The 20600-nt window shown below is 46.0% G+C and overlaps 1 protein-coding gene across 4 annotated transcripts in view; it reads right to left on the reverse strand.

Moving 5' to 3' along the window:
• The window catches only part of tnrc6c1 (trinucleotide repeat containing adaptor 6C1), a 52637-nt gene that overhangs the window by 12326 nt on the left and 19711 nt on the right, over positions 1-20600 (reverse strand). For 2 of the 4 annotated variants that reach the window (XM_030057881.1, XM_030057880.1), the window contains exons 4-10: positions 17603-17950; positions 5882-8359; positions 3268-3462; positions 2764-2930; positions 2551-2628; positions 1833-2051; positions 451-597 (exon numbers count right to left, since the gene is read on the reverse strand). In XM_030057881.1, coding sequence (XP_029913741.1) covers positions 451-597; positions 1833-2051; positions 2551-2628; positions 2764-2930; positions 3268-3462; positions 5882-8359; positions 17603-17950 — 3632 coding nt within the window. Of the gene's footprint in view, positions 1-450; positions 598-1832; positions 2052-2550; positions 2629-2763; positions 2931-3267; positions 3463-5881; positions 8360-10623; positions 10782-17602; positions 17951-20600 lie in introns of those variants that run through there. The other 2 variants (XM_030057883.1, XM_030057882.1) reach the window with 2 other exon arrangements.

Below are 20600 nucleotides of genomic sequence, written 5' to 3' on the forward strand. Positions count from 1 at the left end.
AGCACAGGACACTGTATCAATTCATCAAAGAGGAAAGATTTCAAAATTCTTAGGAAAAGAGGAGCATTTGTTTATGCGTTTGTTTGGTGTGTATACTGTGTGTCTATGCAGAAAGGAGGTCTAAGAATCTATTTTTAAAGTTATAGTTTGAAAAGCAAAAATAACCCACCCCCTTTGTTGGTATATAAAAAATTGATAGAGGCCTAAATTCATAAATAGTAAATGAAAAACACATACTGAAAGTTTTTTTCAAGACTGCCTGATCTCCGTTTGAAATATTTATTATTGCATACATAAAAAATGCTTTCCCTACAAATTTGTTAGAGTAGTGAGTGAGAAATGAGGCCACTTGTGTGTGTGTGTGTGTGTGTGTGTGTGTGGAGTATGTGTGGTGTGTGTGTGTGTGTGTGTGTACCTGGTGTGTATGTGTGTGTGTGTGTGTGTGTGTACCTGAGGGGAGAGAAACTGAGGCACTTGAGCACGTAGACTAGGCTGGGAGGAGCTGAGAGGTGGCACTGGTGGCTGAGGAGGCGGCTGCGGCTGCTGCATGGCCCGGGCTTGTGCTGCTCCACCACTGCCAAACATTCCACTCTGCATCTGAAGGGAAGGCAACAGGGCTTCAGTTCATCAAACTTAAACATGTTTTGTTATCCGATTCCATTATCAGTGTCTTATTCATTCAGACATCACCACCACATTCCTTTTTGATATTTTGCAGTGCCACAAGGTACCTCTAGGTCCCAATTAAGATGTTGAATTATCTAAATGCAAGCCCTTGAAATATCTCAAATATGGTTGCTCAGATGCTGCCTTTGAGACTTAATCCCTGTTTCAAAGTTGTTAAAAATGTTGCTTTTCCACTTAGTGTGCTGGTTTTCTTGTGAGAAATCATCCTTGTTTTGCAGAGGTAGTTGTTCTGAAACTGCTATTGCTTTTTGCTCTTCAGGGTTACTTTTGGGGTGAAACAGGTGTTTCATTTCATTTAAAGCTGCACTTCTCCAAATAAGATGCTGGCAGCCCAAAATGACAGCACATCAAGAAAAAACCTCTGTCCACAATTGTCTTCAGCTAAGTTTCTTTTTCTTTGTGGCCAGTTGAGGCAGAGGTAGTGAAAAGTCTTTTCGCAGCAGTTTTAGGCAATATCCACACTAAGCTGGATACATTTGAAAACACATCTTGTTTTTCTCCATTTTAGCCTCTCATTCACACTAAGCTGCTGTTTTCCATCCATGAAAACTGAGCTTTTCAAAAGGTGTGTTAAAATGAAAATACCAGCTTGTCATTTCGGCTTTTTGAAAACGGCAAGTTAAGATTGTCATGTGACCTAGTAAATGCTTCTGCATTGTGGAAGAGAAAATGTGTAGGCATGCGCATGCCCAGTAGGGCACTTTGTGCATTTTCAGGTGTTTCAGCGTGGACAGCGGTCTTTTGGAAAAACTGTGAACTGAAACTGAAACTGTGTCAAAATGTTTTTGTGGTGTCGTGTTGTTGGACATGCAAAATGGTGTTTTCGGATTTACCCAGCTTAGTGTAGACATGGCTTTAGACTGTCCATGAGTTCAGCTCTCTTTTGACAAAGTGTTTGCATGCTGTTGTTTAAAACAAAGTTCTGCATTTTGCCTGAATGATTTAATTTGATAAATCTGCATTAAAAAGGTCTCAGGTCTTATAAAATCTCACATTTAATTCAATGGCTATCTATTATCAGCTAAAGTACAAAGATAATCATTCAAATCCACAGATAGAATTTCTTGTATGTCACCTGGTGCTGTCCTACATTAAAAGAAATGCATTTCATGTATTGTGTTTGGATAAATGAATGGTTGGTCCACCTTATCCATGAAGGGCAAGCGGGGGTCTGCTGAGGGGTCTTTGGAAAGGAGCGGAGGCCGGGGGCAGCTCATAGGCTTGTTGATGAGGCCGTTGTTGTAATCATGGCTGGCCATGCCCATCCCTCGCTTGTCCAGCTCCGTCTTCTTCTCCAGCAGAGCACTCATGGCCTGGTCCAGGTTCATGTTGTTGCTCTTGAGAGCCTCCTCTGCTGGATCCCTCTGGAAAAAAGTTAACAGTAGGGAGGCAGTGATTAATCGATGTCACTGTTAATGTCAGTTTACAACACCACATGATCCTGACCACAGTAATTTTAGAGGCTATGGTATCAATTTCCACAATTCTGTGCTATACAACATTTGTGCTGAACTGTACCTGTAAAAACTTCTTTTCAAGCTTTGTGTATTTTTGTGCATGCTACAATAGCTAATGACAGGCAACAATATCCCAAACTTTAACATCCATAAGAGGAGCTGCTTATTTCAACAGTTGTGGGGCGACCTGTGCACATGCTGAGAAGTCATTATCTATAATTATAAAATGTCCATTTCATTTTCCCCATTCTTAGCGTTGTAAAAATAAATTACTGCATAATCATAAAACTGTGGTGTTTCCTCCAACTATAATCACACCATTAAAAACTAACATTCATAGTCAACAATTACTGATTATCAATGGTAAAAAAATAGCTTTATGGGCTTCACGGCAGTTTGAACTCACAGGGAAGCCCATGTCTGTCAGCTGTTTGATGAGACGGTTCATCATCCAGGCATCTTCTTGCTTTCCTGGGACCTTCCCCTGAGAAGTAAAACCACACTTACTCAAAATAATACACAGGTCTATTTATGAAAATTGTGCAGTAAATTTCTGTGTTTTTTTTCTCAAGGAAACACCTAAGGGACAATTCATTGGGTAGCAACTAGGCCCTCCTACCTTCTGTGGGCCCTTCTTGGATGCATTTCCCCAGGAATTACAGGAGGAGTTGCTCTCCTGGGACGCAGCGCTGTTCCACATCTCTCCCTCATCAGTGTCCCACTGGCCCCCGGACAAGCTCAGCTCGTCACCTCCACCTCCCCAGCCGTCTTGCATAGGTTTGGGGGCTTGACAGAGGGAACAGAACAGATGTGAACCAAGACATGTCTGAGTAGGAATCCTGTGCTATCTTTTCGGGTCTTGTTGCTAAAACCTGTGTTTTAGGTGAATGTGGCTGTAATAGAGGAAGACGTGTGAGGATGGCCACCAGGGGTCAGTGTATATTTTTGCATGATATTCTCAGTGCTCTTGCCTCCCATCATGTCCTTGACTTGACTCATCAGGAGATGATTATTGATCTTTTTTCACCAGTGGAACAGATGAGGCATTTTTATTTCTCAAAGGTAAACACAAATTAGGTAAACGCAATCAGAGAAAAAAAACATACAAGGTTCTGCTGTTTACCAGGTTTGCAAGATGCAGATGCCATAGTTGGGTTGCTCCTGCTGTAGCCATCGGGGCTGTTGTCTCCCCAGCCCCCACAGCTCCCACTAGGTTTGCCCCAGGCAGACGTCCCATTGTCCACGCTGACTGGAGAGGGTGCAGGTTCCCCCCAGGAACCCTCCGGTTTTGCATGGGAGCTGGGCAGGTCTCCCCATCCTAGAGAGCACACAGAGACAAGGTACTCTCAGTGAAAGCACTAATCATCCTGTGCTGAACATACACACGCACAAATCCAGCACAACAAACTAGAATGTTGCCCTGACACCTATACACCATACATTATACACCATACACATTATTTTGGTTAATAGTGTGACTGAAAAATTGAGTTAATGTCTCCTATTTCCAGGAGACCAAATTAAGAACCTGTGGGGATATACTAGAAATGAATCATTAGATTGAATATACCTCTATTAAAATAACAGAGACCCTTCAAGCTATTTTCAAAAATAATATTTACAGTAACTGTTTTCAGAAGTTTTCAACAATGTCTGAAAATGAATGAGAGAGTAAGGTGCAGTTTCACAAGCCAATATCAAGTCTCACATCTGACCAGGCAGTGCATCAACTTTATCTTGACACTGGTTATTGGTAAGTCTTGGTTGTGTCTGAGGCATTAGGGCAAGTTGGTTGTCCCTACAACTGTGACATTTTGTGCTTAGGACTGGAGTTTATGATGCATCTGCTCTGTTGAACGCAAAATGTTGCCAAACAACGAATAATGAATTCTTTTTCGGGACTAAATAATCCCCATTTACTGTGACACTGCTGCCAACAACATCCTCCCTTCAGTGTCAGTCCTCTTTTCCAGTTGGCGACTTCTCTCCTCTGTTCTTTGCTTAATGACCATCCATTCAATCTGACGTGTAGACACTGCCAACAAGTAAACAGTGATGCATATGCCTGACGCATGGGCACTGCAGAGTGAGAGGTCCAGACAAATAGGTGTGTTTCACACCCAAAAAAGATACATAGCAAGTTCTAATTGCAATTCCATTTTTAATTTGATTAATCATACAGCCTGAACTGTCTTTGATTTTTAGGGTTGAAACTAATGACTATGTTCATTATCAATTAATCCATCAATTACTATTGCAATCAATCATTTAAACTTTATAAAATATCAAAAGAAAGAAAGACAAATGTACATCGCTGGTTACGAAAGCCAAGATGTCTTAAAATTGCCTTCTTTCACTTTATAAATGAATAAAATAAATAGTGAAATTATAATTGATTTTTGGTCAGTCGACTATTCCATTCATTAACTGATGATTTATAAAGGAAGAATTTACAAAAGCACCAATTCACCTTGCGACCTAATTCTCCTCCATAAATGTTGTTTATCTAACTGAAACTCTAGTAAACTCCAAGACCCGCCTTTATCCTTCTGTTACGATGTGTGAATTGCCAGTCGAGCAGGAAGGCAGAAACCAAGGCTTGGCTCAGCAGGGTGGTGGACAGAGGGAGAAGATGCCCATTTAAGATTTGGCCCAGCTCAGCGCCTCTTGGCATGGAAGGCACAGTTCTGTCTCTGGGCCTGTGGCAGTGCCAGGCTCAGCTTAACTCCCTCCAGGGAGAGGTCAAATCCTAAAGGCTGCTGCAAAATTGTAGTTATCACTCAATACTCAACCTTCTAGTCTGACTGACAAAAGCACCACACCAGCCCAGCATGTAGGCACATAAAGTTTACTCTGGGCTTTCTCTTTTTTTCTCCCCCATTTCCTGTTGTTACCAACATGTGGCATTAAGGAGTCAACCATGTTTGTTCTTATCCTAGAATATACTAACCAGCTGTTATGGAAACAAAAAGATCTGCTATTTGCCTGCAAATCAAATGATTGCAAGGTGGGGTCAGCATGTAGTGTCAGATGAGGAACAGCAGGGGGCGTCTGACCCCTTTCAGCTCCAGGAACCTCCCCCACCTCCTCCCTCCAACTACTGACAGATGGTGGCTCCCTTATAATCACACACTTCCGATCCGGCTCAAACGGTTTGTGGTGAATCGCTATTTTCACGAGGCGCTTTGTAAACAGCATTCCTGGGCTTCCTTCGGGTACCCACGTGAGGTTGCCAGGGTTACCCACATAGACGGGCCCAGTGTTGTGAAATGTGAGGAGCCATACGGAGGGATGGGGTTGGCACTACTTGCCTCATTTGGTTATTCAATTAGATGTAAATCCAAGGAGGGCAAACAAGGTCAAGATTTTACCTCTAAGAGGATCAACAGCTTGGAGCTTATCAATGCACTGCACTAACTACCTAAACAGCTTTCATGTTAGACAGCAAGTCATACAACTAATGTTTGACACTTTTCCTTTTTATAATAAATGTCTTAAGAAATAAAAAAATAAATATAATAGATATAAATATAATTATAAAATAATTTCTTCATATTATTTTCAAATCACCTTGTTCCAATTGCAAATTAAATCATCTTCATGGTTTGAATGCACACTTGAAATCTATCTGGATACTACGCAGAACCTATTATGACCATACTAGCCCCTCAAAATCAGGTTTAGGCCATCTAGTGCAATTAAACATCACAATATCATTACACAATGCAGTTGCTTACCTTGAGCCATCAGGGGAGCTCTGCTGTGTGGTGGCCCAGACTGGTGTTGCACAGCGGGGTCCATTGACCCGCTGGTAGGGCCTGGGTTCTGGGGGTTGTGGCCATGGGCCTGGAGGGGTGGAGGTGGCCCGTGGTAGGAGTGAGAGTGAGAGTGGGGATGGCTGTTGCTGGGGCCAGAGGGGTTATTGCCTCCCCCAGGGGTCACTTTACCTTGGGTCATTCCTGGGTTGTTCCTGTCCCACAAGTTGACTGCCTTGTTGTAGGCACCAGGGTCTCCCCAAGCCGATGTTCCATCATCTATTTCCATCTTGCGCCGGATTGAAGGTGGAGAAGGCTCCTCCCAGCCAGTGGCCTCTCCTGAGGACTCCAGCTTACTGCCACCCCAGCCTCCACTTTGCTTCATCGTGCCTGAGCCACCCCAAGAGCCCATTCCCCCTCCTCCACTACTGGCATTAGGCCCATCCTGGGACTTGCCCCCCCAACCTTGGGCAGGGCCACTGGGGCGCTGGCTAACTGGCTCTCCCCAGCCTCCACCTCCTCCAGCTCCAGATATCCCAGGTCCTGCAGCAGGTTTTCCCCAGCCTCGGGGGCTCTCCTTCCAGCCTCCTGCCTCACCCTCCCAGCTAGGCGTGGTGGAATTGGTCTTCTTGCTATCTTCTGGTTCTCCCCAGTCTCCTCCACTACTGCTTCCTCCACCATTGCCCCACCCATGGGAGGCTTTAGGTTGCTCTCCCCAGCTCTGGGGCTTCGGCTTATTGTGAGGGTCATCCCAGCCAGCTGATTTCTCTTCTCCCCAGGACTGACCACCATTCTTGGGTATACTGGTGGAGGAACCTCCTGGTGGAGGGTTTCCCCAGCCACCAGGACCACCAGAGGGCTTCTTGTTGTTGGGTGGGTCTCCCCAACCAGAGCTGGGCTGGTTGGTAGCAGCCATGCTCCCACCCCAGCCTTGGGCTCCCTGAGAACCAGGCCCATCACTTTTGCTCCCAGAGTCGGCCCTCTGAGAGGGGCCCATGTTACTGTTAGGGGGTCCCTGGGAGTCGCTGGGGGTCGTTGGGCCAGAGCCCCAGGAGTCAGTGCCTACATCATTCTTACGGTTGGTGTCGTCCATGTCCCAGGAAGTGTGCTGGCGGACGGGGGTCTGACCCCAGCCAGTATTACACAGCACCCGGGGGTCCAGGTCAGGAGCAGGCAGCAGAGGGGCTGGATCATCCCTTGAAGAGAGGTCTCTGCGATGGGACCGTCCATCCATGCTGTCACTGCTCCCCTCACTGGCGCCAGTTGTGCTCACAGCTCTGCTCCAAGGACTAGCTGGTGGGTCCTGGGGTGGGGAGTTGGGGGCATCCCAGCCTCCCTGAGCCTCTCCAGTGTGCTGCTTCCCCCAGTCTCCACTGGACTGGTCACCCCAGCCTCCGGAGCTTCCTGTTCCACCTCCTCCATGGCCCCAGCCTGAGTCCCAGCCAGATGCCTCATTGGATGAAGCTGCCTTTGAATCTCCATTGCTGCCCCAGACGGTCCTACCGTCTTCTCCATTGACCTGTGGGGCCCCTGGTGGGGGCTGACCCATGGTGCCCAAGCCTACAGGTGCATTACCCCAGCCAGGCAAGTTGCGGATGGGACTGAGGGGCTCCTGCTTGTTAGTGTGATTTGGTCCGTCAGTTTTAAGGTTCTGAGGTTCTGAACTGAAAGACACATTCGTGGACGGGGAGGGGTGTGGCTCTGAGGGGTCAGACGCCATTATGCTACCCCAGGCGCTGTTGCTGTTAGTGTTGGCTCCAGTACTGGTGCTGGCCTGGGCTGATGGCTGGCCGGGTGGGTTGCAGAGGTTGGGTGCAGGTTGAGGAGGGGAGTTGGGGTTAGCTCCCCCTGAGCTGCCTCCCCCTGTGCCAGACCCATCATGCCCCAGCACAGGCCAGGCAGACGGGTTGGCATTAGGGTTCAGGTTCAAGTTAAAGTTGGTGGTGGAGGATGAGGAGGAGGAGCCCCAGCCCCTGCTGCCTCCTCCTGCCACTGGGCTGTCACTTTTCCCATCATTCCCAACTGAGGACTGAGGGGGGCAGTGGGCGGGTCCAGGCCCAGATCCCCAGCTGCGATTGGCTGTGACCTGGTTAGAGAGCATGCCAGCTCCAGTATGATTGGCAGGGCTAGGCCCAGTGCTGGCCTTGTTGCTAGGGTGGTTGGCAGGGAAGTGGCCTGTCTGGGTGTTGGCCCCCGTGGCCATACTCATTGTACTACTACTGCTGCTGTTGCTAGCCAGAGCACCAGGGTCAGTGTCCAACAGGCATCCTCCTGGAGGGGCCTGGCTCTGGCTGTAGGTAATGGAGGGCCAAGCCTCTGTGTCCTTCTGGTCAATGATCAGTTGATCCCAACCACTGGGACTGGTGGAAGATGTGGCACTGCTGGCACTCCGGTTGGCTGGCGGGTGTCCCCAGAGGGGATTATCATACTGGGCTCCCTGGCCACTCTGTGGGGGCAGTTCTGGACCACAAGAAACAGTGGAGAGAGAACATAAGAAGGGATAAGAGGAAGAGAGAAGAAAAGTGTAAGTTAAGTATGTCATCACACCCACACAGTTAGTAAGGATGAAATACCATGGCAACATTTAAGGTATCTAAATGTAAGGAAAAATCACAAGCTGCTTTATTTATCGAAATACCACCCACACTGGCAAACACTAAAGCACACACAGAAGGTAATGACTAACATGACAGCTAAGATGGCTTTAATGAAAATATAAATACACATTTAGCCAAATATACACATATTTTTTAAATATTACTTTTGGTAAAAGTTACAGTGAAATAATTAACATCAGGACTAAGCAATCACAGGCAGAACAGTCACAATGTTGGCCACTGAACGTCTGACAACACCAGCTGCTCTGTATCAAATGAGGTAAACTCGCTGAGTGGATGCAGCCCAATGTGTATCAATTCATCTGCTGCAAAAAGGTTGCAACTGAGACAATTATATTCATTGTTGATTAATGTATTGATTAGTGCTAAGTGTTAAATGGAATGTCAAATGCCCATTACAAGTTAACAGAGCCAAAAGCAGTATTTTACAATTGCTTCCTTAATCTGACCAGCACCCATAAAAGCTCAAAGTATTCATTTTATAACATCATGACATTGAGAAAATCAACCAAACTTAAGGATTTATGAACCTGTAACTAGCGACTGTTTGGTATTTACTTACCTGCTAAATTACAAAAATGATTAATCGATTGTCAAAATTATAATTGATTAATTTTCTGTCAACTGACTGATTGACCTGGGATTTCAGCACTAGATTTCAGTAATTCTTAGTAAGAGAAGTCATTTAAGACCAAGATACTGGTCTGAAACTGTGTATAAAAAGGCTGAATTTCTGAAAATACAATAACATAAAATTTTCAATAAAATTATTACATTTTAGGGTTAGTTTAATCCAAGTTTAATGTTTAATGATGTGTTCAGTAAACATTTAGATTTATGCATGCTTACAAATATAGAGAAATTTGGATTCCTATAATAAGACACCTTTGCACTGCCACAGTCAAAACATCATTAGTGAACGACAACAGGGAGATGCAATTATTTACCTAAATTATGTGCACATGTTAAGAATGCTTGAAATATTGGCATCAACAAATAACAATCAAGAACAATCATCTGGTCTCCCTATCCAAATCAGCAAATAATGTCTGCTTGTCCCACAGACCAAAAGGTATAACCCTCAAGGGGTAGGTCTTTCTGACAGGGCACCCCTTTCAATAATCTGACAAAAGAGAGCAACATTAGAGGGAGCATTCAATGATTCAATTCAGTACCCAAGCAGCTAAGTCATTCTTGACCCCTGACCTCATGACTGCTTGTTGGCAATCAGCGGCAGTCAAAAGCTAGTCTGCTATAACCCTGGACAGCCAAACACTTCACCACCAAGTCAGCCTCCACCTGCATGTACAACTGCTACAACAAACAAAAGTAAGTGACTGGACTCATGTCACTCATATGAAAGCAGTGCAGAGTGAGTTGAGTGAGCTCCCTGGAGTTCCTGTGTGCATATGGAATAAAAGATGGTGTAAAAGAAGCTGAGCTCAAGAGCCTGCTTGCTGCACTAATCACCCTGGCACCACCTCAATTCCTTTCCTTCCCTGTTCCTGTTTCTGCAGCCACTGTTGTTGTTTATGTGTGTCTTCACATGCGTGCTTAGTCTGTACGCAAAGATTCTGACTGCGTCACAGCTACATGGAGGAGTGACAGCATTTGTGCAGTCCTCCCCATCCTTCCGCTGAGCTTACTTACAATTCTTGTAAAAAAAAAAAAAAGTGAGGGAGAGAGAAAGCAGTGAGAGAGAGAGAGAGAGAGAAAGAGAGAGAGGGGAAAAAAGAGGGCACTGTGTTTCTGACACACACACACACACAGCGCCGTCGTTCTGTAGCGTCACTCTACTGAGAAGTGCAGGACCGCCATTTTCTCAGACCTGAACCGGAGCCAAAAAGGCTCAGAGCTAGTGTCTGTAGCTCCACTATCGCTGCTTCAATAGCATGCATGCCTTGCTTGCTCATAATAAAAACACAGGAAAAGAACTCGACACTGCGCAGGTAACAATGCACTGTCGTTGCAGTTCATATGTTTCCTTGTGCTCATACGCAGTGTGTAAACAAACCACCAAAACAACGCAGGAGACAAGAGGGAGAGAAGTCTGTTAAAAACAGGGAAGAGGTGGGGGGTGAGGGGTGCAGCAAAGGGGTGAAATACCTGTGGAGAGGTGCCTCCCGACCATCCTGAAGAGAGCTAGGTTTTGTGCGACGCGGCGGCCATCCTTGTCTCAATATGTCTGCTCGGCTCGCCAAGCTTCTGAGGCTCATTTTTGAAATGCTGCCAAGAAGTTGCACAGCTCTTGCGCGGCATGAGGCACCCCCCTCCCCCCCTCCTTTCCTTCCTCACCCCGTTCGTTCTTTCCCTCCCACCAATGCTGCTTTGACTGGGTCCCTCCTCTTCTATCTATTGCCTCCCTCTGGTTTTATTTATATCATGCTCTATTCCTATCCTGACAGAGGATATTCTCCCTCTCTGGAAAAGCACTCTCTGAAAAGAGCGAAGGCTGGTTGGGGGGAGGGGGAGCGGGAGGGAGAGAGAGCACGGAGGGGGGGCAGTGGTGTTGATGGGGGGTCTGGGTTAACAGCTGAAGGTTAAAGCCTGGACACTTTCATTATGCACTCACGAGGGATGCGGTAAAACAAAACAAAAGGGAGACTCTTCTAAATCCCCCCTCCCCTTTCAGCCTTTCAAAACTGTCACTAAATATTTAGCCAAGACCACTCCATCTGCAATTAGCACTGCCGCCCACAATGGAAAGCCTCTTGAATAGCAGTCCCAGGCGAGAGGAATACACAAAAGCCTGCTGCAGCCTCTTCAGTGCTCTGGAATGGCAATTTTCTCAGACATACACGTGTTTATGGATGAACAGGGAGATCCTCACATAACATACAGTACATGAAGACACTCCTCGGATTTTTTCACTGTGTTTGTAACTACTTGCCATGGATTCAGTGATTATACGCAGCAGCTCTGTCTGTTGACAGAGAGCAGTCACTTTGCAGGGGTGCTTGGTAAGCTGGTGAATTGAGGCAGCCCCTATGAATGTGGCCACAGTGCCAGGGGAGTAAAATCTCACCTCAAACACTGAACTGCAGGGGGAGGGGGCATATACAACCAAGAAAGACAGAAAAAAAGAAGAGGAAGAAGATGCAGGAGACCAAAAAGAAGGGAGGGAGGGAGGACAGAAAGGGTTGGAACCTTGGCAAAAAAGCAGCAGGTCCCTGGATGAAGGCGGGTATTGTTTACAAATGATCCCAACGCCCATGCAACAACACAATAAGTCAATGTCTTGTGGAGAACAGAGCCCCATTATTGCTGAGGCTCAGCCTACTGTGTCTCTCCACCAACAGGACCTAACATGTGGTGAGGTCACTCTGTGCCACCGCATGGCCACTCTCTCCTTTGTGTATAATTTAAGCCCTTATGTAAACCTGTACCTGGACCCTCAACCTCTTGCAAATGCACACACAGACACACACACACTCACACACACAGGGACAAACAGAAACACACGCAGACACTACTTCCTGGAAGCGCAGATTAGGTGGCAAACTTTCCTCTCCTGCTGTGATGTTTGGTCTACACCTCCAGCTCCATAGCGTTCATTTATTTCCTGTAACAATGGCATCAACATGTACATGCTCCAATAACGAGAAGGGCTGGTGCAAGTTGTGGAGGCAAAAACAACAGAAGGGCTAGGTAAAGAGGGATCAAGAGGACAGAGAGCAGACAAATAGAGCAAATAGAGAATGATAGACAGAGATGGATGTTGGGAGATGGAAGGAGGAAGTAATCTAACAGGGTAGAGCAGGCCTCAGCTGGGCTGATCCTGGCTTAATGAAGTCCCCCAGGGGCAGAGGGACTAGATGGTACGGAGCTGACAATGCCTGCTGCCAGCCTGACGAACGAGCTCTCTGACACACATGCATGCACGCCCGCACGCATGCACACACACACACACACACACACACACACACACACCTCTGTGGTGCATGCACACTCAACTCCATGTTTTATAATGATTATAATGCCAACGCTGAAAACATTAAAAAGCATAACTATATATGAGCAGCAAACAAAAGCAAAAAATATTATAGCTAAATAAATGGATGCAGTATTTCCCGTTAATGTCTTGCAATGCGATTCTTTGGGGTTAATTTTGTTTTTTGTTTTTTGCCTAAATCATCCTGGGTGGGTTTACCCCAGGTGGCCTGGTTTCTTCCCACAGTTCAAAAAGATGCAGGTCAAGTGAACTGATTACTCCAAATTCCCTGTAGGTGTGAGTGTTTCTGTGTCTTCACCCTGTGATGAACTGGCGACCTGTCTGTGGTGTTTCCCTGCCTTCTGCCCAATGCATGCTGGGATAGGGGGCAGCCTCCTGCGACGCTAATTACAAATAATCCGGTATTAAAAATGGACAGGTAGATGTTATAAGCATTTACGTCTATAAGCTAAACCAAAAATATACATTACTTGTTTGTTTTTTCAAACACTGAACTTGTTCATATATAGTATATGTTTGTTAATGTCACATTTTCTACAGCAATGGTGCTTTTTCTTTGCTGTGGTAGCTAAATATAGACAAAACATGCACTCAGTAGACAGATAAGCTGCACAGCAGGACAGGAGTATCCAAAAATGTAGTCTTGTTTTGTTTTGACTGAGATGGGACTGAGCTTAGCTCTAACCAGGAAGTTAAAGTAGGAGTCAGAGTTTTGAAGGATTGTTATTATGGACTGCATTAATTTCTATCATATTTACGTATATGTTTGTCAAGCAGTGTTTTATCCAAAGAGTTATCTTTAATGCAAGCCATTAGCTGGCTAAAAAGCTTTTCAACCATGCACTTCATCAAGTATCTAATAAAAATCCTACAGTTACTTAGTGACTTCAGCAAATCTAGACGGCTCTAGATGTGGAATGTGTGCATCCATCTGGGCCACTCAAGTGACCGATCAAACCTGTGTGAATGACTACTGAAACACTGGACTGTTGTCTCTGTGTGCCTGCCTGGTATACTGCATATATAAAAGAACAGAAGCAGTGCCACTTGCTACCAAGAGTGGACAGGACAAGACAGTTTTTTGGCATTCTTGGCGCACTAGACAGAACTAGTAATAAGACGCACACACAAGCCCTTTTGCCATTTGTATTCTTTAGCCTTAGGCTAAATAAGCCCTGGGCTTGGGTTAGCCTTGAGATTCACGCTTGTACTTACTAACCCAGGCCTTGCAGTTAGCCCAGGTTTAAGTATTCACACTTCAAAAATCAAAGCCTGGGGTTACTGTCTTCAGAACACTTGTAGTAAACTTTTGACTGGAAAACAAACATTCTGTTGCTTTTCAATGTACTCTAGTGCTTTTATTCTAACCTTGCTTCACACGATAGACATTAACCTTGACTTTTTGGGGACGTCCCCCAAAACATCAGGGATAGCCCTGCTCTGGAGTGGGATTTAGTTAGTCTTGGGCTAAGAGAGGGGATATCCTATATCGCAATTGTGAAAAAAACAAAAACAAAAACAAAAACAAAAAACTGAAACACTTAGCCCAGGGCTTACTTACGGGGATCTTGACCATGGGTCAAGATCCCCGTAAGTGTGACATATACAACAAACAAGTGTGGTATTAAGAGAGTAACAGAGCCTGGGCTGCTTTGAGCAACTGCGGCAAATATGCTAGATGGATCCAAATATTTTGTTAGCAGTACCTGCCTCTTATAGATACACAACACATATGCAGTAAATAGCAATCATCCCAGAATAAACAAAAGTGGCTTTGTGAGAATGGCTGCACTGCAATATTGCAAATAATTCCACTGCTTATGGATGCATTCTATCTGGCTACTGTACTGTTGGTGTCACGCTGTTATCAAGCGTTTTCCCAAGGGCATGGGACTAAGAGAGGGACAAAACATTTCTTTAAAGTGTACACATACAAGACATCCTCCAGTTATGTCTGCCAGGGAAGATCCTCTTTCTAATTCTCCTCTCTTAAGGATAAACCAGGTCAAGGGCTTTCTCCAGTGTGCCAGTCTTAAAATAGCTTGCTCTCTCATGCCTCTGCTACATGTAAAGGCCCTGGGATATGGACTGTTAGTCAAGCAAAAGGCAACAATGGGAGTAGGCTATGATAGTGTGGGGGATTGATAGACATATATGAAGCCTGACAAATCCTTGCTGCCCTGGGGACAATGAAGGTGTGTGTGTAGGGGTAGTGGTTGCAGTGGAGAGTGCATGAGACATCAGCAAGCAAAAGCAAGCATGAGAGCGATGGTGTGTTAGATGAGCAATAAAGACACGAAAGAAGAAAAGTGTGAGCTGAACATTTGTGGTTAACAAAGAGCTGAAGTTTAATCACACCTCAGACGTCCCAGTCCTCTTTGAGGGGAATCCCAAGGCTCTATTATAGCATCATCAGCAGTCTTTAAGAGCACATCAAGTCTAGCCTGCACACACTCACTCTGTTCGCTGCTAGACAAGCTATTAGCACATTAGCTGCACTGCTCTCTCACTTGACAAGACCAGTTTACATTAAGATGCTTTTTGTTGGTGTGGAGCCGGATCATAATTAGCAAGTGCAGGGCCTACTGGTTCATAAAACCTTGATGTGAAATTTAGATAAGCTTTAACTACGGGATTGTTAGACAAACACAAAAGGGAGAAGGCCTGAGTCCTGCTATACTCAAGAGAAAGAAGCACTGAAAACTGATTCTTTGATAAACTCCATTCATACTTAAACTATAAAGAAATCAAATCAGTAAAGTCAAAGGATACCTGGGGTTGCTGAGTGAAGAATGAGAATACAAAAGTAAGTAAGTAATTAAACAACAACCGTGTTGTTAAAAAAGGATTGCTATATGCCAAGTCATGGAGACCATTTTTATTAATGTGAATGATTAGGCTAATCCTTATCATGAATTTTGGCATATACAACAAACAAGATGTCGTTGTAGTTTGCCTTTGTAAAGCAGAGTGCGATTACTGCAAGGCAGAGTATTATTATGTTGTATATAGTGGTATTATGGCATATGTGGAGTGGGGGAGGGGGCACACACACAAACGCACAGCGCTGGAACTGCACAGAGTGAATATTTGATACACACATGCAAACATGCAAATTCATACATAAACCTGCAGAGGGGCTGTGTGGACTTGCATTACATGAGAGCGAGGATGTGACTGGGTAATGAAAGATGGGGTGAGGGGAGGATAAAGAGGCGGAGGATAAAGAGAGGAGGGAAAAGGGGGGGAAATGAATGCAGCCAATGTGTGCTTCTGCTGTTAGTTACCAGTGAGAACTGAAGGCAGTTGCGGGCAAGGGGGAAGGGTTGTTTTGAGGTGTGTGTGTGTATGTGTATGCGTGTGTACGTGTGTGTTTGGGGGGGGGGTTTCAATCAGTCCGTCAGCAGACAAGCAAGGCTGCTGCTGCTGGGGCGGGCGGCATTCCACAGGCCCTCTGTTGGAGGCAGAGCCGAGCTTAGTCTAGGATCTGGTTGCAGCAAGAGTGCGAGGGAGGCGGGAGTACGTGTGACAGTGTGTGTTAAATAACATCCTACATGAATGTAGCCTGCTGCATGTGCCCCATACACACTACAGACACAGTCTGATGAGAGGAGAGATGGATATATCTGTGAGGTTTATGGACTCAGAGATAAGAGGGTTGAGGACAGGTGGGAAGAGGACTAAAAGGGGATAGAGTGGGTCTTTTTAATCCCCACAAATGTCCAAAATTTAGCCTATGTGTTGCCATGAATCTCAACTTTATGTAATGTGTGCCCACATATGTATGACAACCTCCCGGGCTCTGAAAAACTCAATTTGGCCCTCCAATGTGGAGGATCCCCTGTCTTAATATAATAATGCAGTTCAGAAAGACACACAGAGCAAAGTAGAGCAGAGCAGGCCTGCCAGAGAGGGGCGGAGAGAAGCAGCAGCTTTTACCGTAAGCCATGAGTCACTTCAGCCCACAGTACTGGACTTCTGCCATGCTCACTCTCTCCCTCTTTCTCCCCTTCCTTCTCTCTATCCATCTTTCTCCGTGTATGCCAGGTCAGGCCCACTCCGGCGCCCAGCCAACTAGCTAGCTCTGTTTTGCTCCTCCCAGAACAGGAAATAGGACTGGTCAGCAGAGCTTGATGAAGAGGCGGAGGATGATGAGGATGAGGGTGAGGGGGGGTGGGGGGTAGGATAAACATCTCATTGCCATGGAAACAAAGCTACACTCAACAGGAGCATAGGGACTGGATGATGCTGAGACAGACCACATGCAAAAATCTGTTTTCCTTCCCAGACAATAAAAAGTGCCAAGTGGCCTAACTGACGTTTCATCATCAGTCGAACTACAGACATTGTTCGATTAGCAGAGATTAGCACGTTGCCTGAATTGCTTGTGAGTAAATGAGAATTTTGTTCATTGCAGAATACTGAACCTTACTAAAGAAGGCTAACTGGAGAGCTTAAGGAAAATACATACACATACATACACAGTGAGAGCCAGCTGTGTTTACACACCATCCTCCACTCCTCCATTCCTCCCCATTTCTAATCCCCAGCCAGGTAGAGGCAAAGTGAAAACAAACAAGACTCAGCAGCACCTGTGGGGCAGGAGCCTGTACATCACTCTACAGGTATGCTCCACTGCTACACTCACAGTGCCAAACAGCGAGCTGAGCTCACAATGGGGAGCTACAGAGGGACAGCCACTGTCTTATGAGGCTGCAAACAACAGACTTAAGTCAAACATGTGGGAGGTGAGTAGCTTGAGGTGTGCATTAAGAACCACATCATCTTGGAGATTTGCCACTCTATCTCTCAGCTTCCCATCTTTCCTGGGAAGATTTATTCAATAAATTAAAAAATGGCCAATTCCCGGGATGAAAGGCCTTCACAAGATAGCACTCTTTTCTTTTGACAATTCCAGTAATTATGTCCAGAATTTAACTTCTTAACAGGATTTTTTCAATACAAATTGAAAATACAAATTTTAGTTTTATCATAAAAAATACTGACATGCTTGGGTACATTTTGTGCTATTCCTCAAATCTTAAAGATCTGTAAAATAGCCATTCATTGTCCACTCTCTCCAGACCTGTGCAGTAAGCAGGGAGCTACAGACACTGGAGTGTCAGGGCTGACCTGTATGCAGGCTGGCTGTGGAGGAAGAGGAGCAGGAGGGAGAGGAGTGTGTGGCTGCTGCGGGCTCAGTAGTGGCGGGACGTCCCGTGGTGGTGAGAGGTAGGGTCCCGGGGGGCAGAGGTTGGCCCCTCTTCAGCAGCTGCTTGTGCTCCTGCTGGCGGAAGCGTGGGGGCACCTCTCTGGGCGGGTAGCGCTGCTGGAGCTGAGGCTGGGGCTGCGGTGCTGTCTGTGGCTGGCCTCCGGAGGGGGCGCGCTTGCCATTGCCACTGCTGGGGGGTACAGACGGGATGGCACTGGGGTTGATGGGGGGAAGAGGAGGGGTGGGGCCGAGCTTGGCAGAATCTGGCACTGTGGAAGGAGTGAGGGGAAGGGTGGGAGTGGCAAGTGGAAGGAGAACAGAAATGGGGAAGTGGGGGTGTGAGGGATAGGGGAATTAGGCCAAAGCAGTGATGTTGGGTGCACACAAAAAACAATCACCAGTACAGCTGAGGTGTTTGAGGTGGCTGAGCATTTTGGCCCATATTTGCCTTTTGAAAGTCAGTAATGTTTGTATGAGGACCATGATTGTTAAATTCAGGGAGGCAAATGAGATGATGACTATAAATGCACAAGATTCAAAGTCTCTTTTTGGAGGCTGAAGCATAATTCAAGTCAGTGGTCAGTCTAAACACTGGGCTACTTTTTGGAGAACCAGAGAGCTGTAATAATCTCTGGGTGGTACTGTTATAAACTCCAGCCCTTTAAGATGGCCAAGACACACAGCTCTCACAGTGAGAGAGCTGCCATGGAGCCTATCCACAGAAAGAATGAGTGTGGAGGATGTCAAATGTGAGATAATGGACTTAGATCAGCCTGCTGGATGATTGTAGGCTATAGTCTCGACGAGGACAGTCTTGTTAAGAGTCCCCAGCCCCACCAATGTAAGCAGTTCATGGTCTGAAGGAGGTTACGACCCCTGAAATGATCACCTCTCAGTGCTCTAAACAAAGCTGTTAGCCATTAGCTGTTGCTGTGGGTGCTGCAGCTAAGTGTTCAGGTCCCGCTGGCTTTGGTTACCCCTAGCAACAGACTGGGAGAGATATTTTCTCTCTCTCTTGCTTGCTCACTGGCTCACACACACATGGACACACACACACCTTGGCTTTGACCAGCCATTTCCCACGGTCTCTGCAGGGCTTAGGGTCTGTGTCCGCCAAGCATCTTTTTTTCTCCTCTAAGACGGCAGATCAGCAGAGAGTCGGGACAAAACTCATAGCTCCTGGTTTTGCAATATGATGTCAGAAAACCCATTCAAAGCGTACTTTTTAAAAACGTTAACATCGTAAATACAATTTTTAATGTCAAACATACTTTGAAACAAGCTCTGTATTGAGATACAGCTGCCGTGAAGATGAAACAGCATTTTATTTCCACTGTAAACAGAGCTAAAACAAGCATGTTTATGACCATAAACATGCCCCTGATGGCTAACCTGGCCAGCTAATATATTCAGGTTGAATGTGGAAGCTTGAGGGTCTCAGATCATCACTAAATCCAACATGGGGATCAGCTTGGGATCACAGAGCCACTGCTGGGTGAGATGCATTATGGGATGCAAAGCATACTGGATAATCGCCTCAGTACACTGCATTACATAATGGACTAAACATGTGGTAAGCTAGAATGTAAACAGGATGTAAGACAAAAAAGTGTCTCTATCCTACACATACAGGGAACCACAAACCCAGACATCAGCTGATCGGACATAATGTACACTGAGCCAGAGGAGCGTTTGAGGTCCCGCTAGTAATAAAATTAAAGAGGGATGGGGGAAAAAAAAAAAGAAATGGCAAAACCAGCAACCAAAAGAAAAAAAAATCTTTGTGTGGCCTAAATGAGTTATAAAGAGTGGTGCTTTGCCACTGGCTGCCATCCCAAGCCTGTGCATCGAAGCGTTGAACAACTCGCACACATGCGTGCAGCCCAACACACACACACACACACACACACACACACACACACACACAAAACAGTTATGTAATGCTGAGGCCCACATTGAGGGGAGTGGACAGGATGGTGTCGTGGAACATACAGTCACACAGCTACGCACACACTAACGGATGTATTCACGCATATATGCACAACCAGTTCTTTCTGCTTCTCTTCCTTTTTCTGAGCGTGTGTGTTTGTGGGAGGGGGGCTCTGTGTACTGTGTGCCCCCCAGCAGTGCTGCCCCTCCGCGGGCTGACAAACTACTGACTGTGCACCAGTTTCAGCCAAGCCTGTCTGCGTGTCTCCCTCTCTGCCTGCAGGAATCAGGAGGGAAAGCTCTTGAGCTGGAGCTTGCCTCTCACCGGATTTCTCTACATCTGCTCCATTTCCTCTGCTTTCTCACTTTTCATCGCTCTGCGCCTTCCTTTCGCTCACCCCTTCCTCACTCTTTCATCCACTGCAGTCTCCCCCTATTATCCCGTGGTCATTATTACAGTATTAGGGGCAGCAGATGGACACAATAACTCGTGGGCAATTCTCCTCGCTGATTATAAGAGGTGATTTCCTCTTTTAAAAAAAAAAAGCGACGATTTTGTGGCCAGGGCTCTGAGTGTAATAGTGATAGTTATAGAAGCGGGCTGGGAATCTGTGTGTGTTAGTGTGTGTGTGACGGAGATTCTTCTGGAAGCTTGGGGGAAGGGGAAGCTGCCCGGCTGCTCTCTCAGCCAATCATAGGGCAGAGGGAGGGTGAGAGAAATAGACGGAGACACAGAGAAAGACAGAGAGAGAGAGAGGGGGAGAGAGAGAAAGAGAGACAGAGAGAGAGGTGTACAGGAGGAATGGTAGGATGTAAAAGTAGGGAGGGCAAGTGATGGGGAGAATGGTGAGGTGTTTTTGTGTGTGTGTGTGTGTGTGTGTGTGTGTGTGTGTGTGTAAGACAGTCTCCACCTTCTTGTGCACACCACACTGAGCACAAGTCTCGCAGCCTGAAACCAGCTTGAGTATAAATCCTCTTACAATTATAACA

Source organism: Myripristis murdjan, chromosome 8, assembly GCF_902150065.1.
Source record: "Myripristis murdjan chromosome 8, fMyrMur1.1, whole genome shotgun sequence".
NCBI classification, from domain to species: Eukaryota; Metazoa; Chordata; class Actinopteri; order Holocentriformes; family Holocentridae; genus Myripristis; species Myripristis murdjan.